Source organism: Trachypithecus francoisi, unplaced genomic scaffold (assembly GCF_009764315.1).
Source record: "Trachypithecus francoisi isolate TF-2019V2 unplaced genomic scaffold, Tfra_2.0 Lachesis_group9, whole genome shotgun sequence".
NCBI classification, from domain to species: Eukaryota; Metazoa; Chordata; class Mammalia; order Primates; family Cercopithecidae; genus Trachypithecus; species Trachypithecus francoisi.
In genome coordinates this window covers 778,405-805,701 of record NW_022681474.1, presented here as the reverse complement: position 1 = coordinate 805,701, position 27,297 = coordinate 778,405, and the positions used below count along the sequence as shown (strand labels likewise).

Sequence of the window (27,297 nt, the reverse complement as noted above, 5' to 3'; positions counted from 1 at the left end):
CAGGTTCTTTGGGTTCTTGGACTACAAATGTGTTGGGACCACCAGGCTCTGTGCTGCGTCTGGTTCGACCTCTACTCCCTGGTATGCCCTGCAGAGGTCATGGCGCCTTCGGGTGTTACTTGTCTCTGGGCGGCACAGGCCCCTGAGACTGCTATGAACTTGCATCTCCAGCTTTTCAAGTTTTACTGGAGTCTCATCAAGGCAGTAACTTGATGTGAGAAAGAAAGCAAATGCCTAGATTGTCTGGAGATCACATGCTGGGAATGGGAAAGGCACTGCGGTGCACTGCGGGGGGCATGTGTTCATTTGACGACACTTTGGGTGCCTGCTCTGAACTGGGCCCCGCTCTGGGTGAACAAGACAGACAGCCACATCCCCGCTGTGGAGCTCTAGTGCTGGCAGGGGACAGCACGGTGGGGAGGAGCCTGGGGGTGCCACGAGGAAGCTTGCTGAGGACTGCAGGGCTGGTAGGGGACAGCACAGTGGGGAGGAGTCTGGGGACAGCGTGCTCAGCAGGTGAGCAGCACAGTGGGGAGGAGCCTGGAGGTGCCATGAGGAAGCTTGCTGAGGACAGCCGTGAGCAGTCACCCTGGGTGACTCCGAGCTGTGGGAGGCCAGTGCGGCGCAGGGACCCAGTCAGTCACTTTGGAGGGGAGGTCGACATTCATTGTCACAACTAAAAAAATTCCCCAAAATCAAGACCCACCAAAGACTATCTTATAGTCACAGACTGTGAACCACAAAAGGTCGCGTTCCACAGATAGCAAGAGTCCAGAGATACAACAAAGGCAGGGCAGACCTTCAATAATGCCAAATCGTTGAATAATTGATACAAATTATAAAATAATATTGTAAATTATTCAAAGCATGACAGAATTAGAAACGTAAGTACCACACTATGAAAAAACATCCCAACAGATTTTAAAAATGTAGAACTTGTGGAAGTATTATCATTAAAATTAAAAGCTCCAGGGATGAGTTAAGTGCCAGAGTAGACACGGCTGGAGAAGGGATTAAGGAACGGGACAGCAGGCCTGGGGAACGGCCCAGAATGCAGCACAGAAATGTGGCAGGATGGGACAGGAGGGTCAGGGGCTGAGAGAGGAGGGAAGAGCCCAGTGCTCGCGCAGTGAGGCTTCACGAGGGGCATGCTGGAGAGCTGATGACTGGGCATTTTCCAGAATTATCCAAGACATAAACCTCAGGAAGCATGGTGAGTCCTGAGCAAGAGGAATGGAAGTAAATCCACACGCAGACGTGTCAGAGTGAAACAGTGGAACGTTGAACGTGAAGAGAAGATTTTTAAAGCAATGCGGGAAAAATGTCCTATTACCTACAAGAATGCAAGTGGCAGTGGGTTTCCAGAACAACCACAAAAATATACACCCAGAGAAGTGGAGGGATTCGATCAAAGAGCTGGTGGAAAACCTCACACACTTAGCGTTCTCCCAGCTCAGCCCTCAGAACGGCCACAATAAAGACAATACCCACAATGGAGAGATGTGGCCCCACCAGCAGGGCCCACGGAGAACCAGGAGTAGCTGAGCTTCCAGAACAGGATGGGATGAAGAAGGAAGGAGAACATTTGTGTAAAGCTTAAAAACCTGTAGGCTAAGGCGAGCTGCTTTTCGTGGACTCATGCATGGTGGTAATATGAAAACACACTTGGGGCCGGGCATGGTAGAACACTTCTAGAGGCCGAGGCAGGAGGATCATTTGAGGCCGGGAATCTCAGACAAGTCAGGGCAATGTGGCAAGACCCTGTCTCTATGAAAAATAAAGACTTAGCGGGTGTGGTGGTATGCGCCTGAATTTCCAGCTGCTCGGGAGGCTGAGGCAGGAGAATCGCTTGAGCCCAGGAGGCAGAGGTTGCAGTGAGCCAAGATTGCACCACTGCACTCCAGCCTGGGTAACAAAGCAAGACTCGGTCTCAAAAAATAAATAAATAACTTAAAAACCGCACTTGGGAGTCTTGAAAGGTGTGAGTTACACTGGGAGGAATGAGAGGATTTGGTGGTGCAGGGGAGATCTGATCCCCTCCTGCCAGTGCCTTCCTGAAATCTCAAAACATGTGTCGTAGAGATTCAGGGAACCTGCCATCAGCATTTTGGTGAAAGCCACTGGATGGCAATGGCTCCTTTCCAACTCTCAGCAGATCTCAAAGATGCTCCTGGGCAGGCCTTGGGGGAATCTGGGCTCCTAGTCTCATAGCTGGTGCCTGCAGAGCCAAGAACCACATGGCACCTTGCGACTGGCAGCCTCCCTGCTGCCTCCTCACCTCCACACCTGAGAAGCCAGCAGGGCCCACACTGGGACTGGGGACCCTGCTGCATCTCTGATGTGGGGAAGCCTCAAACTCAAGCTCCAGAATGACCTAGAGATGATGTGTGTTTATAGGCCTGTGTATGAATGTATCTGAGTACATGCCTGCATGCAAACACACACATGCCTATGTACACATAAACACATGCCTGCATACAAACACACACATGCTTGCACACACATAAACATGTGCCTGCATGCGCACACACACACATGCTGTGCACATATAAACACATGCCTGCATGTACACACACACCTGTGCACACATAAACACGTGCCTGCATGTACATACACACATGCCTGTGCACACATAAACACGTGCCTGCATGCACACACACATGCCTGCACACACATAAACATGTGTCTGCATGCACACACACACATGCTTGCACACACATAAACATGTGCCTGCATGCACACACACACATGCCTATGCACACATAAACATGTGCCTGCATGCGCACACACACATGCCTGTGCACACATAAACACGTGCCTGCATGTACACACACATGCCTGCGCACACAAACACGTGCCTGCATGTACACACATGCCTGCACACACATAACACGTGCCTGCATGTACACACACACGCCTGCGCACACAAACATGTGCCTGCATGCGCACACACACATGCCTGTGCACACATAAACACGTGCCTGCATGTACACACACATGCCTGCGCACACAAACACGTGCCTGCATGTACACACATGCCTGCACACACATAAACACGTGCCTGCATGTACACACACACGCCTGCGCACACAAACATGTGCCTGCATGTACACACATGCCTGCACACACATAAACACGTGCCTGCATGTACACACACACACATGCCTGCGCACACATAAACTCTTGCCTGCATGCACACACACATGCCTGTGCACACATAAACACATGCCTGCATGCAAACACATACATGCCTGCATACACATAAACACACGTGCAGGATTGGTCCAGAGCCCATGCCCCTGCTCTGCCTTTGAGGAGGGGCGTCCCTCTTCCGAGGCCTCCACTGCATCCCCACCCCACTGAGGAGCTGACTTGGGGCCCTTCCCAGAGGCTGTGGGTGCTGGAGGGAGTTGCTCCTTTGAAGGGGAGCTGGAGCCGTACCCTCTTAGGAGGCAGGAGGCAGCCGGGCTGTGAACATCTGTGCTCCAGGCAGAAGGCCTGGGCCGGTGGCTCAGGTAGCAGCTTGGCACGGGGTAATGACTGTGTGCATGAGACTGCTGAGTGCCCATTTCAGGGATGATGGACGAGGTCACAGGAAGAGCCAGGATGTAGTGTGGTTTTGAGGGAGCCCTGGCTCAACACCATGCCCTGCACAGCTGTGGGGACATGACTAATGAATAGCACGGGAGAGGGTGTGCATGACCGCTCAGGAACACGGCCGGGGCTAGTCCTGCAGGGTTGGGAGGTGATGCCTGCCTGGGGCTTGTTTTGGAAGAGTCTTGGAGGCAAGGCCGTTGGCTGCCTCCCGTGCATGTGGGAATGAACATTTTGCCCCCAAGCTGCTGCCAGAATCTCACCACTGTGCACCTTGGGACCATTTTCCCTGACCTGTTCTCACCAAGCTGACGTCGCTTACTCTGCAAGTTACTTGACACCCAGGGCAGGACAGGAGCTGTGTTCCTTCTGCTGGGGGAGCCAGCCCTAGGGAGGAGAGGCCAAGAGGGGCTGCTGCTGGGGCTGCCACGGCGGTGCCCAAGGCCACAAGTGCTTCTCTGGCATCCCCAACAGAGGAAGGTCTCTGGGTGGGCAGAGCACACCTGTAGCGGGCGGCACAGGTCCCACTGTCTGCAGCAGAGCAGGCAGACACCAGACCTTGCTGGCACCACAGAGCTTTCTGGTGACAGATGTGGCAGCTCTGGGAAGGGCAAATGTCACACCAAGCATTCGAGCGTCCCAGGTGCACACAGACACACGTGCCCCCAGCGAGGAAAACCAATGTGACTTTTTCTGCTCTTTCTTTTCTTTAGCTCTTGGAGTTTGACAAGGAGTTGTCTGTCTTTAAGGACAGACTGTATGAACTGGACATCTCGTTCCCTCCCAGGTAAGGAGCATGCTGTTTGCTGGATGAACCCGGCCAGGAAGGCGGCATCTCCACCCTCTCAGTCTCTAGTGCGTTTGCGTGTCTGTGTGTGCCGGTGTGTGCTGGGCATGTGTGCATTCTATGTGCATCTGGAGTGTATCAACCATATCTGTGTGTACATGTGTGTTGTGCATCTCTGTGTGTGCACATGTGCATCTGTGTCTGTGTGTACCTGTGCATGTGTGTGTGCACGTGTGTCTGCACGAGTGTGTCTGTGTGTGTTCTTGTGCGCATGTGTGCATCTGTGTGTATGTGTGCACCTGTGCATCTGTGTGTGCATGTGTGCGTCTGTGTGTGCACTTGTGCACGAGTGTGTCTGTGTGTGCACGTGTACATCTGTGTGTCTGTGTGCACATGTGCATCTGTGTGTGCACCTGTGCATCTGTGTGCACATGAGCATGAATGTGTCTGTGTGTTCTTGTGTACATGGTGTTTTTGTTTGTGTGTGCACATATATCTGTGTGTCCTGCAGTTGTGTGCAAACTGCGCCTTCTCCTGCCCTTTTCATGAACTGAAGAAAGCAAGCAGCTGAGAGTAATAAGTAATTCTGTTATCTTTTTTCAAAAAAGGATTTTTCTAATACACAAAATACAGCCTTATCAGACTTGCACACAAGGGGCCCAGGGGGACTGTGTGTTATGGATCTTTCTGGGAGTATTGGGACCTCCAAATGCGATGTGTCCACGTGGGTGTGGATGTGTTTAAGGCATGTGTGTGTATGCGCCTGAGTTTGAATGTGCAGATGTTGCGCAGTGTCCGTGGATGTGCAGATGTTGCATGGCGTCCGTGGATGTGCAGACCTGGTGTAGACATTGCGTGGCATCAGTGGATGTGCAGACCTGGTGCAGACGTTGCGTGGCATCCGTGGATGTGCAGACCTGGTGCAGACGTTGCGTGGCGTCCGTGGATGTGCAGACCTGGTGCCAATGTGTGTGGGACATGCCTCACACAGTTGTGGATGTGTGTGCACGAGGTGTGCTTGCATACATGGTTGCATATGTTAGCATGAGTGAGAACATGTGTGACGCGTGTGTGTGTAGGGCATATGCATGTGGCTGTGTGTTCTATGGGTGTGTGTGCACGTGTGTGTGTGTGTTCACACATGGAGATGTGTGCCTGGGTGTGGGTGTTTGTGTGCATTTCTATGCAGATTTGCTGGCACAGAGCAGATCTCACTGTTGGAAGCTGCAGGGGACTTCCACTGGACTTTGCCTCTCAGCTGGGAGCAAGGTTGGGAGCCGGAGGATGCAGCCTCAGAAAGCTGACACAGGCTTTCCCAAAGTCAGAGGCAGCGCTGAGGGCTGAGCCTTGAAAGTGGCAGAGCACTTTGGTGTCCAGGGGAGTTTTCAGACAGGTCGGAGGAGCTCTGGAAGGCAGTGGTGGCCCAGTCCTCCCACCCTCCTCACAAGCTCCTTCCTGTTCTGCAAAGACACCAAGGCTCCCTGCCAGGCACGCCGGCCTCATCCTGCAGGAGGTGCAGGAAGCCCCAGGGGATCTCAGGCCCACACCCCTCTTCCTGGAGGGTTCCCTGCTCCCTCTTGGATCTGAAGTCTGACTGCTGGAGACACAGGCCCCCAGACAGACCCTCGTGCCCAGTGGCATTCCAGAAAGATCCGTGGACCCCTGACCCTCAGCATTCCCAGGGTGCCCATGCCGGCCGGGCTTGCTCTTCGGCATTTGGCTGTGTGAGATAGGCTTCTGCTTTCCCCCTGCTTCTGCCCTGCCGGGGGGTCCCGAGTGCCCCTGCATGCCAGGGTCATCCACCTGCCACCTCACACTCTGCCCCATGCAGCTTCACACCTGTCAGGATGCGTTGGCCTTCCTGTGCTTTCCCAAAGGCTGCCAGGGCTCTGAGACCTTGGGGGGCATCCTTGCCACGGCCTGCCTGAGGCCTGTGTCTGCCCCAGCTCCTCAGAAGCTGGGAGCCGAGCCGCCATCTGCACCTGCTGGTCTGGCAGCATCTCCTTCCCGCTGTGGCTCCTGGTTTTCAGAATCGTTTCATAGTTTTTGCTGTTGTGGTTTGAGTGAACACATTGCAAACCGGCCGAGCAGCCAAGTGCATCTTCCTGTCCCTGCCACCCGGTCCCCACCCCAGTTTGGGGCGGAGGTGAGCTCACTGCCTTGGAGCGGCTTGAGGCGCCACGTCAGCATTGGTGGGCAGGACCCTCCTGCGGGTGGCAGGCACTCCATGGGGAGATCCTGCACCTGCTGACCCTGGGAGGAGACGGCATTCCTAGCGCAGAGCTCTGGGAACAGCCGTACCCGGGGCGTTGGTGCACACTGGCGGAGTGACGCCAGGAAACATATCATTGGCAGATGGGTCTGAAGACCAGCGGGGTCTTCTCCCGCAAAGGTGTTTGCCACTGATCCCATGGATGGATAGAACTCTGCTCTGAGTGAATTGTAACTGAATGCTGTCATTTTGCCAGAAAGGGTACAGCCAGGCTCAGGTGGTGGGGATTTGGACACCCCAGCGGTAGCATGGAGCCGCCGCCTTTTGTGCATCCTAGCTAGAAGTGAATTTCTGATTTTTAGTTTAACTTTGAGAATTAACCGTCATTAACTCTAAGATAAACAGATTTAAGACGGCTCCGCGGCAACCCCTCCACTGGCATCACAGCCCGCATTTCCAGGCGTTAGCATTTCTCCCCAAATCCCGTGTAAAACAGGCTGGTGAGGGCAGTGCCTCCGGAACCAGAGTCCCGGCTCTCCCCCGACACTGTAGAGTTGGGCACATTGCTCACCCCTCGCGGCCTCAGCGTCTCCCTGAGGATGGTACCATCTCCTCTGGGCAGGCTTCAGGCCCAGGCCTGCCCGACAGTACCCACCCCCACATCAGCCCCTCCGCACCCAGAGAGCCCAACGCTCCCAAGTGACCACAGTGTCGCTGGCCATCAGGTGGCTCCTGTTACAGCTGCTGGAACCTGGGGGGCACTGCGTTTCCTCGTGGGGGCCGTGGTGCTGCGCGTAGTCAGCTCTCCCTCTTTGTCTGTGTGGACACTGTGTGTATGGAAGATGGGAACTGTCACGTCCATTGCCTGGGGGCTCCCTGGGTCTGTGGACTCCTTACATAGTGAAGAGACTACGTCATTCTATTTATTAAGAAGAAAACCACATGCCGCCGTCGAAATGGCCCCGCAGAACCTTGCTGGCCGCCCTGGTGGCCCGGCCGCTTCCCTCTTCCAGCTACTGAGGACCCCGGAGCTTTTGTCCATATGTGTTCCATCTATTGGTCTTTGCCATCAATTTTGAAATATTTATTAGTTCATTTTAAAAGTAACAACAAACTCATTACATGTTTACATAAGTAACATTTTTGTGAAAAAAATACCGATGCATGGGGAAGGCGCCTTCCACCAGGGCATGATCTGGCAGCCGTGCACACAGGTCCCAGGAAATCCCAGCCACCCAGGGTGTGGGAGTCTCGATGTGGCACGTCTGGCACTCAGTGCATGCAGCACCTTCCTCAGAATGGCGGAGCTCAGCGGAGGAGTCTGTGTGGTGGGGACACCGCCAGCCTCCATGAGGAATACATTTTCCAACACTCTGGGGTCTTCTTGAAAGCTTAAATTTTGTCATTGGCAGCAAATGGCATCCGCTGCTGCTGGAAGAGACAGGCTCGTCCGCCCTTCTGGGGAAAATGCCTGTCAGCCACCAAGGTCTAAGTTACCACCGTCTGTCTGTCAATCTTTCTGGCAAAATATGGTGTCTGTGAAAACGAGCAGCTGCTTTAGCTGACAACTCAGATGCAGGCATGCTCCCCTGAGGGACGAGGGCCATGTCGTCCCTCTGGGCAGAGGGCTCCCTGGAGGCCTCATCTCATCGCACCCAGCCCAAGACCCCATCTCCCAGGCCTGAAGTTCAACACAAGGAAAGATTTTTCCTGCTTCACTCGTGAGTGGAGGTGGCTTTTTGTTTAGTGCTGAGGGATTGACGCTGGGAGAGACCCTGCCCAACACGGCCTGGCCTCTGCCTGGTTCCCACGCAGCGCCAGCAGTTTTACCACTTTGGGCAACGTTTGCCACGTCCATGCAACGCCAGCTCTGTGAAATTAGCGGATATCGCCTTAGTGTCCTCGTGAATGCAGATCTCCTCTGGCAGACTGCTGCAGGGGTCCCAGAGACCCACGGGGGCCACACGCCAACTCCAGAACTGCCCAAAACTTGGAACTATCCCCAGTGCCCACGAAGAGTGGGACAGACAACACTGACACGGAGGCCACAGCAACTAGCCGCCACTGCACACAGCTCCACAAGTGAGTTTAAAGCCGGGTGGCACAGGTGGAGAGGAGGTCCTGGGACTCCACGGCGTGCCATTGCTGCAGGCGCGGAATCACCTCCCACTGCCTTCTCAGATGGAGGCCTCCAGGCTGTGGACTGGGCAGTGTGCAGTGAGCTGGTGAACACCCACTTCCCGTGTGTGCTTGGCCTTGTGTGTGCCTCACTGTGAAGTTTACTGAAATAAGTGGAAAAATTTAGAAGTTCTATCGCTACCCGTCAAAACGTTCCAAAGTTTTTATTGTACTGAGAGCACGTCGAATGGGAAAAAATCACTCCTTCCCAAAGAAAGACGGACTCTCAGAGGCAGGAAAGGGATGTTTTCGTTGATCAAACAATTACTGAGCAAGATCAAGTTTTAACTTTTGAAAAAGACAAAAACATACGCAACACAGGAGTGAACTGCCCAGACAAGTCCAGCCAGAGGTTGTCTCTCTTTAATGGACACATATATTTTTAAATTAGGAATTAGGAGGCCCCTTTCAAACTTTCTGTGGGCCATAATTTACATTCTTCTGTCTTTAGATGTGTATTTATAGTGTAATAATTATCTAGCAAAATGAGCTCTACTTCCTGCAAGCTGGCTGCTCAGGAGGGAGTGAGGCCGCCCATCCGCCTGGTGGTCACGAACCCTGGCTGCCTGCGGCTCCTACAGACTGTGGGACCTGTGCCAAAGGGGAGGATAGGGAGGGAACCCATCCCACAGAAAGGCCTGCCAAGGGCTCTGGTCACCCCAAGAGCTTTGTCCCTTGAGATGTGGGTGAGGGGAGCTCTGCTGCCCAGGCTGGAGCGCAGTGGTGATCTTGGCTCCCCGCAGCCTCATCTTCTGGGCTCAAACGATTTTCCCCCCTCAGCCTCCCAAGTAGCTGGGGCTACAAGTGTGCACTGCCACACCTGGCTAACTTTTTTATTTTGTATAGAGACGGGGTCCTACTATGTTGTCCAGGCTGGTCTCAAACTCCTGGGCTCAAGCGATCCTCCCGCCTCAGCCTCCCAAAGTGCTGGCATGACAGGTGTGAGCCCCCGTGCCCAGCCCCCCAGACCCTCTTGGAAGACTTCTGTGCTGCTTCCTCCTCCCACGCGGTAGCTTCAGTGTTGCCGCAGCTGTCATTGTTTGATTCTTTTTCTTTGGTCTTAGGGCCTTTTCCTTTTCAGGAGTTTCAGTGGCAGCTGGTGTGTTTTTGGAAGCAGGTGTCTGGAGCCAGTGTTGCCGGTGGTGCCTGCAAGTTGCACGGGAAGCTGCCTGTTGCCTGCTTCTCAGGCCTGTGGCGACCCTACCTGCCCAGCCCAGCCCAGTCTGCTCAGGTCCTAAAGCTGGGCCTTGTCAGCAGGGCCAGTCAGCCTGGCCACAGCAAACAATCTGCCGTGCAGCCTACACAGGAGCCGCTGCCCGCATCCTATGGAGAGGAAAGGGGCAGGGAGGGAGGGCAGTGCCTGTAGGCGAGCACAGGAACACAGTTGTTCACCCTGTCACAGCCGCTCCCATGCTGTGGGGGCAGGTGCACCCTTGTCCTTTGTCTCCGCCCACCCAGCAGGTGTGCTTTCAGATAAGCCCACATGCCTGGCACTCCTGCGTCAGTCACTGGTGGGCAGCGTCCAGGCCCCGCATCCTGGTGTGGCCCCTGCTTCTCCCTGGTGTGGCCCCACCAGTGCCTCCCACCTATGGGTACAGCGGTGGTGTGCAGTCCACACTGGCCTTCCCCGGACCCAGGTGGAACCAGTCCCGCCTGCATTTCTCCCTGGGTGTTGGGGGCCAGAGCACCCCTGGTGGTGGATTGAGGGTGCTGCCCCCGACAGCCAGGCCAGGACACCCTTCTCACCCAGGCTCCTTCCTCCTGTTGAGTCGCGTGTCAGGGGGGCAGTGGACGCGTGTCCGGGGGGCTGTGGACGTGTGTCGGGGGGCAGTGGACGCGTGTCGGGGACAGTGGACGCGTGTCAGGGGGGCAGTGGACGCGTGTCGGGGGAAGTGGACACGTCGGGGGGACAGTGGACGCGTGTCCAGGGGGCTGTGGACGCGTGTCTGGGGGGCAGTGGACGCGTGTCGGGGGGCAGTGGATGTGTGTCCAGAGGGGTAGTGGACGCATGTGGGAGGGCAGTGGACACGTGTCCGGATGCAGTGGACATGTGTCCAGGGACTGGACAGGCCCCTACCTGCATCCAGTTTCCACTCGTGTCTACGGTTGGGATCAGGCTGAGAAGCTCCTGAACAAGATGACCCGGCCTCTCAAACGTGTGAAATGGGACAGGCCGCCAGGTTGCTGCTTCTGAAAAAACCTGCAACTGTTCTATGCTCTGTGCTCTTCAGAAACATGCATAACACGTAGGCCCTCCGTAGGTTTCGCTTTTAACCAAGTAGTGACTCTGCCCCAGGCCGGGTGGAAGACGGCTCCCGCTGGAGTGCGGGGAAGGGTGGGGGCTCCTGTGTCAGGGCAGAGCAAGTTCCGAGTCCCCGGCTGTTTCCAGATGGTTGGGCACAGGGCTCACAGGTGCCCCTGTGGGCGGGGTCCGGGGGGCATGGGAGGGGCTGCAGAATCTGCAGCTGGGGTGCCAGGATGGACCCGAAGCTCAGTCATGGCCAACAGGGAAATTTCACAGAGAATCAGATCCCAGTCGCGACAGGTGCTGTGTGATATTTTGGAATTAACTGAAAAACTCTTGACACACTGATGAAGGCCATGGAGATGTTGAGAGTAAGCAGACACTGCACTTAGGGGCAGGTGGCTGAGCTCAGCCACAGGACCCCAGGGTTCGTTCACTCCAAGTGGAATTCGTTACTACTTCAATGCAGTCCCAAACGACATGCCCACGTGGGGGTGGACTTGCAGCCTTGTGGGTGGGCTGGGCCCCCTGAGAACCTGCAGGCCCAGAAGTGGCGGCTAGGCTTGCATGTTCCATTCATCTGGAGGCTTGATGAGTCCATGTGTGTGTGTGGACTGCACTGCTGTGTGAGGGCAGGGCCAACGGCGGCTCGGAAACACAGGAAGGCCGCTGAGGAGCCCAGATGAGCTGTGCCATGGCCGGCAGTGGGTGGCAGAGACACAGCCAGCAGACCCCGGGCGGTGAGAGATGCGCTGTGTGGGTGAAGGGCTCCGCCCTCAGGGCTAGTGGCACTGCCACGTAGCCAGTCCCATTCCCAGACCCACAGAGGGCATGGGCAGGCCCGGGAAGCAGTGAGTCAGGGACAGTCATTCCCCACCACAGCAGGGACCCAAGGCCATGGCCTGAGCACCTGGACGCTCCCCGAGGTGGGAGCAGCATTGGTCAAAGGAGAGACACAGGTGCCACACCCCACACCCCAGAGCTGCCTGCACCTAGAGGCGTTTCGAGCTGAGCCAGGCCGGGTCGCCGGGTGGAGGAGCGTCCTGGGACCAGATGACACTGACGGCCATTTTGTTTCCATGGAGGTTTTCATCATACTTTAGACCATGTTCAACAATACCAACAAAAACCAAAGCTCAACAGACAATTTCATGCAGTAAAAGAAGGACTGATGTGAAGATACTATGCTATAACTAAACTTTAGTCTCACATAAAAATAAGTTTGATATAGAACTTAAATTGTGAATTTGGTTTTATATTCTAGAAACTTCCATACGTGTACGCATTCCCCGGGCAGCACTGGCCATTCTAAGGTGTATTGGGAGGGAATTGGCACAGCCGTCCTTTTGGGGCTGAGGACGGGCCAAGCCGACTGGCTGACCCTCTGCCTTCGTGTCTCCCCAGCTACCCGTACAGTGAGGACGCCCGCCAGGGTGAGCAGTACATGAACACCCGGTGCCCGGCCTGGTGTGACCGCATCCTCATGTCCCCGTCTGCCAAGGAGCTGGTGCTGAGGGTGAGTGTGTGCTGCCCCGGCCCCGGGTGCAGAGGGACGTGGAACACTGGGTCTGGTCTGGCCCAGCCTGGTGACAGGGCCCTGGGGGTGGGGGCACCCAGTCTGGGGAATGCTGCCAGGTTGGGCCCTGACCTCATCCTGCCATGAGCTGCACCCCCGTGCTGGGTCACCTCCGAGCCAGCACTTGGGCTAGGGCAGCAGCAGATGGAGCCAGGTTCCTGGGCCATGGGCAGCCGGCATCGTCGTGAGGTTGAAATATACACGGGTGGTCGGCAGGATGTGTTTTCAAATCGTAGTTCATTGTATCCTTGGAAGTCAATGTGCTCTTGGGCATTCGAGCACTCCCAGGCCGTGAAGCACAGCAGACATGTCTGAGGCTGTTTTGCTAAGTTGTAAATCAGAGCCACGTTCATTGGGAGCCTTGATAAGGTAAAAATGAATGCACAGCATTTTCAGGAGATGACCTGGGCCTTGGAAAATTTTCAGATTTCCTGTGATTTTTTTTTAATAAATAATTTTGTTGTTGTTTTTTACAAAAAAGGAGATGAGGCTTGCTTGCTACATTTGTCAGGCTGGTCTCAAACTCCTGAGCTCCAGCTTTCTGCCCACCTCGGCCTCCAAAGTGCTGGGATTACAGGACTACAGGGGGGACCACTGCGCCCGGCCAACCCTGTGATTTTTCGGTTCCCACATTGTAACGTATAAGGAGTGTTTTCACAAGAATATCTGAATTGGTTTTGCCAACCCCGTGAATGAAAATTAAATGGAGATAATAATGAAGCTTGCAGGCGTGAGTGGGAACTGCAGCTGTGCCCAGCACCAGAGCTGGAGCCTCTGACCATGACATGAGTGGGCACTCGGAAGGAGGCTGGTGACTTTGGTGGTACCACTGCCAGTCTGGTGGGTTCTGCCCACCCTCTCCACTGTCCCAGGCCCAGAGCAGGGACAGGAGCCCCTACTAACCCCGACCTCAACACCAGCTGCGTGAGGCTCCTGTTGTCCTGCACTGCCCGTCTGTATCCCTGTGCCAGATGGTAGCAGACCCCAGGCACAGCAAGCACCTGGGTGCAGGCACGCCCTCAGCAGGGCAGGGACCCTCTGCAGCCCCGATCCCTGAGATGCACCCTGCTGGCCTCCGCCACACAGCTCTGTCTGCTGGGCCAGGTTCCTTACTGTTCCTTCCTACATCCTGGAGCACCCTGGGTGCAGCCTGCCCTCCGTCCCTGGCTGTGCTGTGAGGAGCCTGCCTGGCGCGGGCCTGGGCTGGAGGCAGGGCCCCTTGGCCAGAAGTCCCCTGGGGTCTGCAGCCAGCCTGGCTCCTACACAGCCCCACCTCTGGCCTGTGGGCAGGGCCTGTGCCCATCACTGAGGAAGCATGCTGGCCATAAGCCTAAAAGCCCAGGAGTGGGCTCGGCTGTGGACGCACCCCTGCCCCTCTAGCTGGGCTCACTGGTGGGCATGCCAGTCCCTCGGTGCCACATGGTGGGTGCTCCCACCTGCCGGCACTGAGAACAGGTCGGGCATATGGAGCCCAAGACTGCCGGCAGGGCAAGAGCCTCCCAGGGACTCAGGCACAGGTGCCATCCCCGGGAAAACATCAGAGGTCACACAAGTGCTGATTGGTGAGCAGTGCCCAAGGGCAGAAGGCTGGCAGGGCTGTGGCCTCCCCACATTGTGCTGTCATTTCCAGGGCTCTGCCAGCTCACAGCATGGCAGCATTGAGCCCGTTTTCCAATCACTCACAGCCTCTCGGGTTCTCTGGACCCCGGACTTGTCAGTTTATGCTCAGGGTTGGGGACAGAGCCTCACAACGCACACCTGGCGGCCTTTGACAGCCCCCGCCTCCTGGGGCCAGAGTTTGGACAGGCTCTCCCCATGGGGCCACCCAATGGGCAGTGGGCGCGCTCTGCAGCCTCATCCATCATGACACGCGCTGTCACCTCGTCACCAAGCTCCATCCTGCCTCCGCAGTCCTAAAACACTGAAGGGGGCTCGGGACGCGGGCGGTGCTGCTTGCGAGCCTCGGTGACAAGTGTTCAGTGAGGTGTGCGGCGTGCTGCCTGTGCCCACCGTAATTTGTTTATCTGTCCAAAGATTATGCAGTTGAAAATCCACAATTTTATGCTGCCTTTGTAAATTACCACGCTGCGTTTGATGAATGTTTCCCCACTTCCGTGGAGGCGCCGTTCCGCCCGCGAGACGGGAAGGTGCTCATGCATACAGTGCCGAAGCGTGTGTTTTCATCCCTGCTGGCAGGCGCCCATGCTGGAAAGTAAATCTGACCTGAAGCTTCCCACTGCATTAAAGATAATTCAGTTTAAACTCGATAGTCTCAGATGCTTCAGCTGTGGATATAAAATTCCAGCCCAACCAGAGCCGAGTGCTGACCAGCAGCAAACCCCTTCCCGAGGCGCCCGGAATACAGGCACCCACCGGGAAATGGACACACAGCCGTGAATTACTGTGCACAGATTGCTTTGTGTAGTGGTATGGAATTCGGTGTCTGTTCTCATCTCAACACTGAGTTCTAAGCTAACAGAACAGTCAAAAACAAATGGAAGTGGGAAAATTGGAACTAGATGGGCTGCCTCAGTCAGAGGGCACACCTGCACAGAAATCTGGGGCTGCACCCACTCCTGTGAACAGGGTCCCCTGCAACTCCCCCGAGAGCCCAGGAGCATGTCCGGGCGAGGGGAGCTTGGAAGCAGGGCCAGCACTCGTGACTCCCCACACGACCCCTCCTAGAGGCAGATACCTCTGGCTGAAAGGGCCAGGGCCAAGGTGCTGAGGTGCTGCCACGCCACCAGAGCCTTTGGTCCGTGGGCTGGCCTCTCTCTCAGGGGCCAGGCAGGACGGGTGGCAGAGGCTGGGGAGGTACTTGCAGGGGCCGAACTCCCCGTCTCTCTGCCCCCACAAAACCCTGATGTTCCTGCTGGTCAGCTCCCTACTGGACCCAGGGTGCCCCACCTCCCCACACCCACCCATCTCTGTTTCCCCTTTCCAGTCGGAGAGCGAGGAGAAGGTTGTCACCTATGACCACATTGGGCCCAACGTCTGCATGGGAGACCACAAGGTGACGTAGACGGAGGTCCAGGGGCCGGGCCGGGGGACCGGGGAAAGCTAGGGAGCCGGGGAGCTGGGGCTGGGGCTGGCAGGCGGGTGGGTGGGGGTTGGCCAGTCTCTCCTCTCCTGCTCTCCTGTCTTCTTAGTCTGACTCTACAGAGTAGGCCAAGTTGGTCTGTTTTGATTTAATTGGAATAAAATATCATAAGCTAGGTGGGTAAGTAGGAAGACGGCAGAAATGACTAGTTACAATAGAATAAAATACATCGTTTTACTATTTGTAGAAAAACGTCCACAGCGGATCGTTTCTGACGGCTGTTTTGCAAGTACGCAGCCGCAGTGTTTTAATGGCCTTCTTGGGGCAGGCTCACCATCAGCTGGGGAGCCGGGGTGAGGGCGCTCCCACCGCGTGCCAAGGGGCGGCACTGGCACACATGGTTTATTCAGGCAACTGCACCTCAAGAGTGTGCACAGGAGACGTATCAAATCTCATTTTCAGCCAAACAAATGAGTTAGCTTCTTCCACGTTGGAGGCCCAGAGCTGTGAGCCCCAAACACACGCGGAGAAGACGCTGGACCTGCCAGGTGCGGCAGAGCTGAGGATGGGAGAGCCTTCCTTCCCGCTTCATTCGGGGCCTATTTAGCCATGATTTTAGATCAGTTTTTCCATTAAGTTTTTACCTGGAAATAACACCTTCCTTGCGAAACCTCTCATGGCCGGCCTGGTTCCAGTTCCACATTCAGGGGGCTCCCAACCCCTGCCCTGCGGTGGCTGCACACAAGGGCCGAGCTGCCTCCGCTGGCCATCAGCTCCTCCCAGCCCGGTTCATGGCTGCCCTTGTGAGATGCAGGGTCCAGGGGTGCGACGGGAGATGGCGGCGTGTGCTGGGCTGTCCCACATGCACCGTGCTGACACCTCCTCTCTTCCTGCTGCAGCCCGTGTTCCTGGCCTTCCGAATCATGCCCGGGGCAGGTAAACCTCATGCCCGTGTGCACAAGTGTTGTGTCGTGCAGTGACGTGGTGGTAAATATGACTCCTCCCTCTAGTTCAGCTTTTACACAGCTTTTCCTGGTGCGTTTGTTCCTTTAACAAATTACAAATTCCATGACAGGGAAGAGATGCCAGCGCCACGAGAGGACCCTTCGTGAGCCCTCCCTGTAGCCGTGTACTGAATACGCACCTTCAAAGCTGCATCGAGAACCCACCCAAGCGCCACCTGCTAGACGGCCAGCCCCACACTTCGCTTCAGCCTCCGGACCATTCCGGAACAGCCTCACATACCTCACTGTCTCGTCTGTTCATGTGACATTAAGTAGAAATATTGGTTTTTTAAAAATAAGTCACAGTCCTGTTGTCAAAACTCTAATAGACAGCAAAGAGGGTCTGTACCGTAGACTTCACAGTTTTCAGTTTTTAATGATTGTCAGTGGAGGGGCTTCTCCAGCACAGAGACCCCACCCCTCCCCCATGTCCAGAGACCTCCCTCTGCCAGGTGGAGGTGTGTCCAGGGGCTGGGGAAGCCGAGACGGGCGCTCCCTCTGCCGGCCGGCAGCATGGCCCCCAGCATGGCGAAGGGGTCTGTCTCTGCCGATGCCCCTTCCGCGGCACTCTGCGCCGCGTCACATGGTTTTTGAATCACACTGCAGCTGCTTTCCATTTTTATATATATATAAATATATATAAATATATACTTTTTAAAAATAATTTATAAATCTTACCAAAACTTATGCTAAATGTACTTTCCAGTATGAATGCACAAGAGAGTCCCATCAGCAGGCAGCATTGGCGTCTAGGAGCTCAGCTGTGTGTCCATCAACACACAAATTCGTAGAAAAACACATGGCCTCGCCATCGTGGGTAAGGTCGGCCCCACAGCACGTCTGCACTGGCGGGCCGCCACTCCCGTGCCGTTCTTCTGTGTAATATTAAGAACTGAATGTGAAGTTTATAGCTAGCCTGGGTGTACCTTTTAAGAATTTTGTAAACCGTTTGTCTGTCTTTTGTTACTGTTTTATGGTGCCAAGTATTCTACATTACAACAATAATATCATGGGAGAAATAGAAATAGCCTAGTTTGCTTCCAATAGAAATTGCTTTTAACATGGGCTGTATATAAAAATATTAAAGAGAAACAAAACTGTACATTTCCTCATTGCTCCGCTACAAACAACCCATGTAATAACCTTGTTGCAAATATTTTTCTCCTAGCACTAAGTACAGCATTAAAAGGTGATTAGAGTCTGCTGATGAAACACAAATATATGTTTTATTGATTTTACTTTAGAACACTACAGAGTTCCCGGACCGGGTGAAGGCATTAGGTGGGTGTTTGTTCTGGGATAAATCACTACCGTTGCAAGTGACTGCTGTCCGCTGCGGAGTCTGTTCTTGGTGGAAGGACCGGACCGTGTTGCTGCTGTGGTTGCCGCTGTCCGCAGTTCAGCACGGAGTCCGCCCCACGGGTTTCAGCTGTTGGTCGTTCTGAGGGCCTTTAGAAGTGACTGGCCTGGTTCCTAAGCAATAAAATTGACCATGGTGAAAATAGTCCCGTGTGGCTTTGTTTTCCTTCCTTTCCCTTCTCCTGCCGCCTTTGAAATGCTAACTCAGGGGAAGGGCCTCCTGTATATCCTGTTACTTGAGCTCAAGCTCATTAGAAATCCTGGAATTTCACTGTATCACACACTGTCACAAAACACCAAGCCGCTCCTTGAGAGGAGAAAAACAGCCTTTTGGACTTTCTACTGTAATAAAGGATTTATCCCTCATCATTTTAAAACGGGATTCTATAAATGCTTTGCCTTCCTCAAAACTTTAGAACTGGAAGCCCGTCTGCTCTGAGCTGAGCTGAGAGGCTCCCCACAGAAAAGCGTTGCGTCTGCCCTCCGGGTTGCCTCCCTGTGAAGGCGGCCAAGAGCCTGAAACAAAATGCGCCGAGTTGAAGCCGCTTCTATTTCTCTTTAACGTTTCCGAAAATGCCTTCCAGGAGAAATCCTACCGCCGCAATGATATAATTATTTACATTTAATTTTTGAAAATCAAAACTCAACAGTCCCATTAGGATGCAGCGATAGGCAGACCCGGCCACAGAGGCTGCGGGAGGGTGGACGGGTTTTGTCAGCCGGAGTCTCAGCCCCGCGGAGCATTTCAGGGCAGCCCCTGGCCGGGCGCTGCGGGCCTCGCCGGGGGCGTCCAGCTCCCTGAGCCCGCGTGCCCCGTGGGAGGCCCCGCCGTCCGCGGGCGGAATTATTTCGGTTTCTCTTTGCGATCCTAGTTTGGAAGAAACTGCTTCCCACCGCGGAAGGACCTAGCGGGAAGGCGCCCGAAGGGCCACCGTGCAGCGGTTCAGACCCGGTTCCACCGGCTGAGCCCCGGGCGCGCCTGTGGGATGCTCCGCTACGCGCAGAGGGATTCGGAAAACACCGGAGCAAACCCTCGGCCGAGCGGGAACGGGTGCCCGGCGGCGACGAGTACGCGGCCCCAAAGCGGGAAAAGCGAAGAAAGGAAAACGTCCCGCGGGGACTCGAGGCGGGTACGAGGCTCACCCGCCCTTTCGGGGCCCCCCAAGCGCGTCCGAATCCGCCCCGAGGCGAGGCCGGGCCGTACCTGCTGCTCCGTCCCCGGCTGTCCCGGGCTCCTGGCGGCTGTCGCTGCGGTTCCTTCCCGCGGGCCGGGCCCCTTCCCTGCGCCTTCGCCGCCTCCTCGCGCCTGCCCGGGGCCCGCAGCCTCCGCACCGGGAAACCGGAGGACCCGAGGCCGCCGCGCGCCCGAAGCCGGGTCCCGCAGGGGCGACGCCGCGGCCGGGAGGGGCCGCCTCGCTCCGGGTTCGAGACGGAAGAAACACGCGGCGCAGGCTCCGGAGCGGCGGCTCCGACGGGGACCCGTTAAATAATTTATTGATGATACAAAGCGACTCGCGCCCACCGGGGCCGCCCCCGGATTCTGCAAAAATAGACTCGCCCCCACCCCGCGCGGCCTCACAAGGCGTCCCCCGCGCCGCCGCCGCACGGGCTGACCAGCGCCAAGTTCGAGGGTTTGTGCTTCTTGAGCAGCCGCGTGATCTTCTCGTCGTCCGAGTTGGGGTCCAGGGGCCGGTTGTATTCGTCGTCGTCCTCCGCGTCCGAGCCGCCCACCTTCAGCTTCTCGGCGTCGGAGTCCTGCTTCTTCTTGGCCGACGCCATCTCCGCCGCGTGCCGCTTGCGCCACTTGGTCCGGCGGTTCTGGAACCAGACCTGGGGGCGGACGGGGCGGTCAGGAGGCCGCGGGGCCCGGGGCTGGCGCTGGGGCTGTGGCCGTTCGCAGGACGCGGGCCCCCGGCTCTGCTCTCCCGGGCCCCGCCGCGCTCACCTTCACCTGGCTCTCGGTCATGCCCAGCGAGTAGGCGAGACGCGCGCGCTCCGGGCCCGCCAGGTACTTGGTTTGCTCGAAGGTTTTCTCCAGCGCGAAGATCTGCTGGCCCGAGAACGTCGGGCGCGAGTGCTTCTTCTTCCCGTCCTTGTCCAGGACGCCGCTGGCTGGGGCTGCAAGGGAGGGGAGGGGAGTGGGGTCAGCGGCCGGCGGGGTCCCCTCCGCGCCCTCCCGCCCCGCACCCCCCGCGCGGGCCACTCACCCGGGCCGGCCAGACGCGGGTCCCTCCAGGGCGCGCCCTGCACCACGCCGGGCCAGAAGATGGGCGGGCGCCCGGGCAGCTCGGCCAGGGGCTTGGGGTAGCCGCGCGCCACGGCGGCCGCGGGTCCGAAGTAGACGCCGGCGGACGAGGCGAGCCCGTTGAGCCGGGGCAGCCCCCCTAGGAGGCCCCCGCCCGCCGCGCCCACGGGCCGGCCCAGGATGTCGCTGATGCCGTGCGGCGTCCCGAGCGGGAGCTGCGCGCCCAGGCCCCCCAGCGCGGGCGCCTTGAAGCCGGCCGGACCCTGCAGCGCGTAGGGGAACAGCGACGTCTTCATCTCGGCCATGTTGTGCAGCGCGGCCAGCGGGGCACTGCTCAGCACGAACGCGCCCGGGCGGTTAGTGTCCATGGGCACCGCCGCCGCCGGCCCGGGCTCCCATCCGGGCCCCGCCGCCGCCGCCCCTGCCCGCCGGCCCGGGAAGTTTGCGCGCGGCCCGGGCGGGCGTTGGCTGCAGCGCGGGGCGCGGGGGGCGGGCAGGCGGCTCCGGCGTGGGGCGGGCGGGCGGCGGCGGCGGCGGCTCCGGGGCCGGTCGGAGCGGCGCCGCGCGGGACGGACGCGCTGATAACTGGGGCCCCCGGGGCGCGGCGCGCGCGGTGATTGGCTGCGGACCCTGCGGTCCGGCCATTGGCCAGCGCCCCCCCCCGCCCGCGCGCCCCCGCCGGCCGCGCACTCCATGAAGGGCCCATTAGCGCGGCAGGTGCCTCCTGGGCTGTAAATTCGCCCCCTGATTTATCTCCCCGGGGACGAAATAAATCCCGCTTGGATGGGAGTTTAGTTAGGCAAAGGTTTTCACGCGAAATCAGGAAAAAATACGAGAACATATTTTATTAACGGAAAGAATGCAGATTTGAGGACCCGCCCGCGCGCTCCGAGTGCCCCGCTGGGGAAGAGCCCCGGCCCGCGCCCCAGTCGCGACTGCTCCGCCGCCCAGGGCTGCGGTGGGTGAGGGCGGCCGCGGACGCTGGCGGGGAACGCGCTCCCGGCGGGTCGGGGCCACAGGAGGGCGGAGGACGCGGGCCTCGGAGTCCACGGAGTCCACGGGCCTCATGGCCGGGCGAGGCTCGCACGGAGCTGCCTCTGGTTTCGCCGACACGCGGCCGGCGCGGTGGAGGAGTGAGGCCGGCGGGAGCGGGGCGGGGAGGCGGGTCCCGGGACCACACGCACTGCCCGGCGCTTGCCCGCTGGGGGTCCCCCAGGATGTGACCCGGGCCCACGACTTCGCCCACGGGCCGCCTCTCGCGAATCCCTGGCCGGGGGAACAGAGACCAGGGCGGCCTCAGCGCGGAAGCCCCGTCCAGGGCCCGACCGTGGGTGCGGGTTGGGTGCGCAGCGGCAGAAACGCGGCGTTAGACGCGCGCGTGAAGCCTGTGTCCCCCGCGCCCCACTCCCCCGGCACCGGGAGCCGCTCGCTCATCCCGCAGACCGGACGGTGAGATGACTCCGAGCCCCGCGCAAGGCGGCCGCGAGCAGACCCTCCGACCTCTGGGGTGGCGTCTCGTATTAATTTAGGGACACGGGGCGGCTGTGATTGTGACCCACGGCCCGTGGGGAGCCCCGAGTGTGTGCGCAGGGACCGCCGCTGCGAGGCCGCTTTCGGGCCTGGGGGAGTTTCCTTCGCAACGACTTTCCCGTTTCGCCCCGGCCGCCAGGGGGTCGGTGCCAAGCAGGAGGGCGGCGCCCAGGGCTCGGGCCGGGGGTCTCACGTCCGCTCCCTCCCGCCCCGCTCCAGAGTCCGTTTTCGTTTCGTGCAGGTCGAGGCGGGGACTTGGCGCCGTCGGCCGCTCCTGGGTGGTGGCTTGGAAAACTCCGGTGCCGTGGTGCGGCCGCCGCTGCCTCTGCTGTGCGCGCTCCGGGCGGCCCCGGCGGCTTCCCCTCCACTGAGGTGCGGCCCCGCGTTCACGGACGGTTCGCTTCGCCCGTCGGGTCCGCACTTGATTGGGATTGGAATTCGATTGGGCGCGGCTGCCCCGCCAGTGATCGGCCCCCGCGCAGCCTGCCCCAGGGACCCCCAGCGCCCGCCCGGCCCCGCGCCCCGCTGCCTCGGAGGAAACACGAGGAAGGGCCGTCCCGGGTCGGGTTCGGGCCCCTCCCAGCACCCCAAGGCGACAGCGCGCGCGGCACAAGGCTCGGGCTCTGAGCTGAGACGCGGGAACTGCGGGCGGGCGGAGGGGCGGGGCGGGGGCTGCCGTCGCCCGGGGACCCCGACTCCACGCGGCCGAGCAGACCCTGGGCGGGCCGGGAGGGGCGCGGGTCGCCCGAACTCAGGCCGGGGAGGAGCTCGCGGGCAGGATGGCGGGAGGAAGCCGCGCTGCGGACGGTCTCTGGCTCCTCTCACACCCCGGAGGGGCGGGGCGGGGGGCATCGTTAACGCTGTTTTATGGCTGAGGAAACGCGGACCTGGAGGCGCTGCGCTGCGGCCCGGCGACCCTGGGTCTGTCTGCGCCCCCGGGTCCTCCCTGGGCTGCCGCGGGAACGCGGGGGGTCGCGGGTGGGGCTGGCGTGTCACTGGCTGCGGAGCGTGCGGCTCTCCAGGGCCCAGGGGCGCGGGATGGGGTCCAGGGTGAGTTGGGGGCGCAGAGGAGCCGGGTAAGGGGGGGTCTCTCTCCCACGTTTTTCTAAGCCGTGGGCGTCTTGGCGCGCTCCGCAGGTGCCGCGTCCTACCCGGTTCCCCGGTCTGCGCCCCACGCGCTCTCCCGCCCTCCTCCCCGAGGGGCTGCGGGCGGGTCCGGTGGCTTCAGCGGCGCTTCCCGGCGCCCACTCCGGGCCCCGCCTCCTCTCCAGCTCCCGCCCGCACCTTTTCCCCCGCGGCCCCCGGCGCCGCCCTCTCGGAAACCACCGAGACAACGCCCTCTCCTCCCGGGAAGGTCCGAGCGCCTCCGACCGAGATGCCTTTGCCTGGGCTCCGCCGCCCTGGGCCCCGCTGCCTGGAGAGGTTCGCGATGCCACCTCCTGGCCTGGGAGCAAACGTCCTGAGAGGAAGGCTCGGGCATCGGCGCCAACGCTCCTCGCTGGAAAACCCAGAGCGCGGGGTTTGGCAGAGGCCGTTCAACGTTTGTGTTACTCGTTCAGCCTGTATTTGTGGGGCTCCCACCGCGCCCCGGCTGTCCGGAGGAAGCGACGTAAACGCGGCGGGCTCCGGGCGCAGGCGGGTCAGAGCAGCAAACGCGCTGCACCTGCACCCCCGCGGCGTCTGCAAGGGCAGCGGGCGATGGGGAGGACGGCGGGTGTCTGGGCGGAGAAGGAGAGCGGGCCTAGGCCCCGGTGTCCCTGTCCGGTGTGCGCTGGGGGCTGAGGGGCGACGGGGGAACTCCACACAGGGAAGGAGCCTGCATTCGCCTTCACAAAGCCCTGATTTATCACTGAGGTGACTTGTCCCGCGCAGCCCTAGGCGAGTTGCTAAGCTGCCCGCCCTGACCGCGCTCCCAGGCCGGGTCTCCTGGCAGTTCCCGGCAAAGGCAGTGCTTTGTCTTTTTTCCTTAAATGAGCGAGTTCCCAACCTCTCCAAGCTTGACAAGGCAACCACACCAGGCATTCCAGACCCAGACGGGGCCTCCCTGGGGTCCTCGTAACCAAAGAACAAATAAAGGCCGAAGATGACCCAAGGAACCCCTCTGGGGTGCCCACCCCCGGAAGTGGAGAGGTGGGGTTACCAGGGCCCCTCAGGAGCCCAGGGCCAGGAGGGGTGCCTCTGCTGCTTGGAAACAGAGGAGCCCACCAGGACGCTCTGCAATGGCTAGAGGAAGGGGAAGGGGGGCTGGAGAAAACCCCACCGCACAGCACAACTGGACGGGGGCTCTGCCTCCCACGCAAGACAGACCCCAACCCCATCTCCCGTGCCCTCTGGGGGCAGCCCTGCCAGGGCAGCGGGAAGGAGCTGGGAGGCAGGTGCAGATCCCAGCCAGGAAGCCCCCGGGTGGCACTGGGCTCATGGACCCAGCCAGGTCTGAAAGGCCATGAGCGCTGAGGGCTGGGGTGGGGACCGGCCCAGCGGTGGGAGTTGACGACCCTAGGTGGGCAGAGGAGGCTCCACTCCTCATCCTGGCCTAGCCTGCCCCTCCTTACACCTCCAGTGCTGCCTGGTGAGCATCAGCCTGCTGGCACCGGCATTATTTCAGAGATAGCAAGGCTCCACCTCCACCTGTTACCACCTAATTCCATTGCATGCCTGCCAGGCCCTCCACTGGTCCCCTTGCGGCCCCCAGGCTCACCCACCCCAGCCACTTTGCCCCTACTTTACATGGCTCACCTCCTCCACTCGGTCTCAGCTTGAGGGACGCCTCCCTAGCTACCCTGTCTGGTGCAGCCACCACACTCCTGGCCAGGACAGCTGCCCCTCTTGGTACCGGCCCCCTGCTGAAGGCATTGGTGGACGTGTCTGATGTCTGCCTCCTCCCCGGCTTGCTCAGGACATGGATGGATGCAGGACCCTGTGCTTTGGGCACCTCGAGGACTGAATTCATGCTGGGTGAATGAACACACGTGACAGCTGCAGGCCTCAGAGCGATTTTCAGAGCACGGGTTGCGGGTTGGAGAGGGAGGACTGCACACCCCACTTCCCACCGGGCAGAGCAGGTACTGTGGAGGTGCCTCCAGGAACCCTGAGCCATAGGACATGCTGGATGTGTGGGGCCTGGTGCCATGGCATTTCCAGTTGAGCCTGAGGTCTTGCTGTTTGGACCAAACTCAGCCCCACCCCATCTCCTGAGCTGGAGGGTGTCCAGGTAGAGCCCGGGCAGCTTCTGGGGGTTGCAGCTCCAGGTGGGGTGTCCAGGTGCCCCCTCCTCCCGGGCTATGGTGGCCTCTTGCCCACTTGCCAACACCTACGGGTCCACGTGAAGTGGAGAATCAAGCTCTGGGGAGATGGCACCGCTTCTCCCGTGCCAAGTGGCCCAGGACAGGGATGGATACTTGGAGGCTGGGATGGGACCACAGTGGGTGCCCGGGCACTCAAACACTCTCCCTGGAAGATATGGGCCAGGCTGTGGAATCTGGAACACCCACGGGTTGAGGAGGCCCTGAAGGGGGGCTAAGAGGGCAGGGGCTGGGAGTGGGCAGGGGCACCAAGGCTGCCCACCCTCCCTGGCAGGGAGCAGCTCCACCCGCAGGCAGGGCTGGGAGGACCTGGATGGCAGGGGCGGGAGTGACCAAAGGCAGCTGATGGTGTTGGGAGGGGCCCTGCCCTGCCTGGAACCAGAGGGAGGGCTCTGAGGGCCCCATAGTGCCGCCAAGAGACAAGGTCCAGCCCTCCCAGGAGGGTACCCGGGGGTGCTGGATGCAGACAGGCCAGGATCTGAGCAGTAGAGCTGGGGAGAGGAGGGGCAGCAGGTGCACCCTCACCACAGGCCCCCTCAGCAGGGGCCCCAGTGGGTCCCTCGACACCCAGATGCCATCTGGGGAAGATGAGGGGCCCTTTGCTCATTGGGAGGACACTTTTTCTACTGCAGGGGACTGGAACGTCTGGATGAAGGTGCCTTTTACTGCTGAAGCACAGGCCAGCTCTGACCAGCGGCCAAGGTGTCACGGGGGGCTGTGGTGGGCCTGCGAGGCGTTTGAGCCCTGGTGCAGAGATTTCAGGGGATGCCTTTCCTCAGCCTCAGCCCTGCTGCAGGACATTTTCACGCACACATTGGACCCCAGGAACCGTGTGGGTGCAGCGTCTACGCTGAGTCCAGGAACTGTGTGGGTGCAGCGTCTACACCGGGCAGGCTACTTCTCTTCTCCCTGGTGGTCGTGCTTTGGGGACACATCCCTGGGACCCCAGCTGCTGGGAGCTGCCCCGTGCGAGTGCCCCCGCCTTCTGCTGATGGAATCCGTCATCTTCACTCACTTCTCAGGTGAAGTTCTTAGAAAGGGTGGCACGTCCCAAGCTCCTTGGTCCCGAGCTGAGCTGCCCCATCTGTTAGCACCGCTCAGGTTTCTGGCCGTGTGACTTCGGCCCTGACGCCCACCTGCGTTGCCCCTGCCCTCTGGGCTGCAGGCGCAGCTCCTCCCTGTCTGTCGCTCATTTTTCTTCCTCTCCTTCCGGGCCCACCCCCAGGACCTCCCCTGGGTCAGCAGCCCTGCTGGGTGACAGACACCTCCAGGGCCCTCTTGGCTCCCTGGCGGGCACTGAGAACCCCATATCTGTGCTGCCACCCAGGGTGCACTGCCCGGGACCTCCCGTCTTCACATGGGTGTCCCACAGCCCCCAGGGGAACAGCCCCGCCTCCCCTCCTGGGTCCTGCATGATCCCAGGGACAAGGCCACCGGATGCCCGTGCCTGAAGGAGCTCACAGCTGGTGAGCGGCCCTCCAAGGGGGCCTCTGCCGCTGGAGGGCAGCTCCATGGAGTAGCTGGCACGGCTCTCCTGCCTCTGGAGGCACCTGGCCCTCAGCTGGAGACCTTTGGCCACCTGGGCCCCCACAGTCCCAACAAGCTGGGCCAGAAAAGGCTCTTCGCCCCTGCAGTGGCCAGCACACAGTTACTGCGGGCTCTGGCTGGGGAGGCCCTGGGGCAACACCATCCCTTGAGGACATCAGAGCCCATGCAGGAAGCCGCCCTCCCACCTGTGGGCACAAGAGCCGGCTGGGGGTGACTGAGCCCCCCTCAACCACTGGAGGAGACTCCCCAGGAGCAGGCGGGCCACCGTGGCTGCCGAGGTGGAGGGGCCACGCCGCCTGTGGGACGGCCACGCATCACCTCAGAAACGCTCTTCTCTGGGGTCCCAAGAATCTTGTCTCCTTCAGGAAAGGACAAGGAGCCGTGGCTGTAAATCACGCCCAGAGCTAATTCCCCAGGGCTCTGGGGCACCAGATGTGCAGCCGGCGTAATGAGCTCTCTCCCAGGGCCTCTTGGGCGTCTGGCCACGTGGCGCTCGCACTAATTGAGTGCTGAGCCCTTGGAGATTTGTGTCAGGAGCCTGCTCCGGCGCCTTGGCTGTGATCCGAGGATGAGATCGGACCAGCGTCGGCTAAGGGGGCTTCCGGAGGGGCTGGCTCCTGGCGCCACTCCAGACTGGGCCACGGTGCTGTGCGGGGGATTCCTGATGGGTGAGGGCC

At 59.4% G+C, this 27,297-nt stretch overlaps 2 protein-coding genes across 5 annotated transcripts in view; one reads left to right on the top strand and one right to left on the bottom strand.

Annotated features, from left to right (window-relative positions):
• INPP5A (inositol polyphosphate-5-phosphatase A) overlaps window positions 1-18,140 on the top strand; it is a 236,686-nt gene extending 218,546 nt beyond the window's left edge. For all 4 annotated transcript variants that reach the window (XM_033209257.1, XM_033209258.1, XM_033209259.1 and 1 more), the window contains 5 exons: window positions 4,308-4,381; window positions 12,421-12,532; window positions 15,537-15,605; window positions 16,532-16,619; window positions 16,708-18,140. In XM_033209257.1, coding sequence (XP_033065148.1) covers window positions 4,308-4,381; window positions 12,421-12,532; window positions 15,537-15,605; window positions 16,532-16,612 — 336 coding nt within the window. In that variant the 3' untranslated portion in view covers window positions 16,613-16,619; window positions 16,708-18,140. The remainder of the gene's footprint in view (window positions 1-4,307; window positions 4,382-12,420; window positions 12,533-15,536; window positions 15,606-16,531; window positions 16,620-16,707) is intronic.
• NKX6-2 (NK6 homeobox 2) lies at window positions 17,843-20,790 on the bottom strand. The gene is made up of 3 exons (XM_033209261.1): window positions 20,203-20,790; window positions 19,941-20,113; window positions 17,843-19,825 (listed from the first exon to the last, which is right to left on the bottom strand). The coding sequence occupies exons 1-3, from the start codon at window positions 20,606-20,608 to the stop codon at window positions 19,571-19,573; spliced, it is 834 nt and encodes a 277-aa protein (XP_033065152.1). The 5' UTR covers window positions 20,609-20,790; the 3' UTR covers window positions 17,843-19,570.
• Window positions 20,791-27,297: the final 6,507 nt, after the last annotated feature.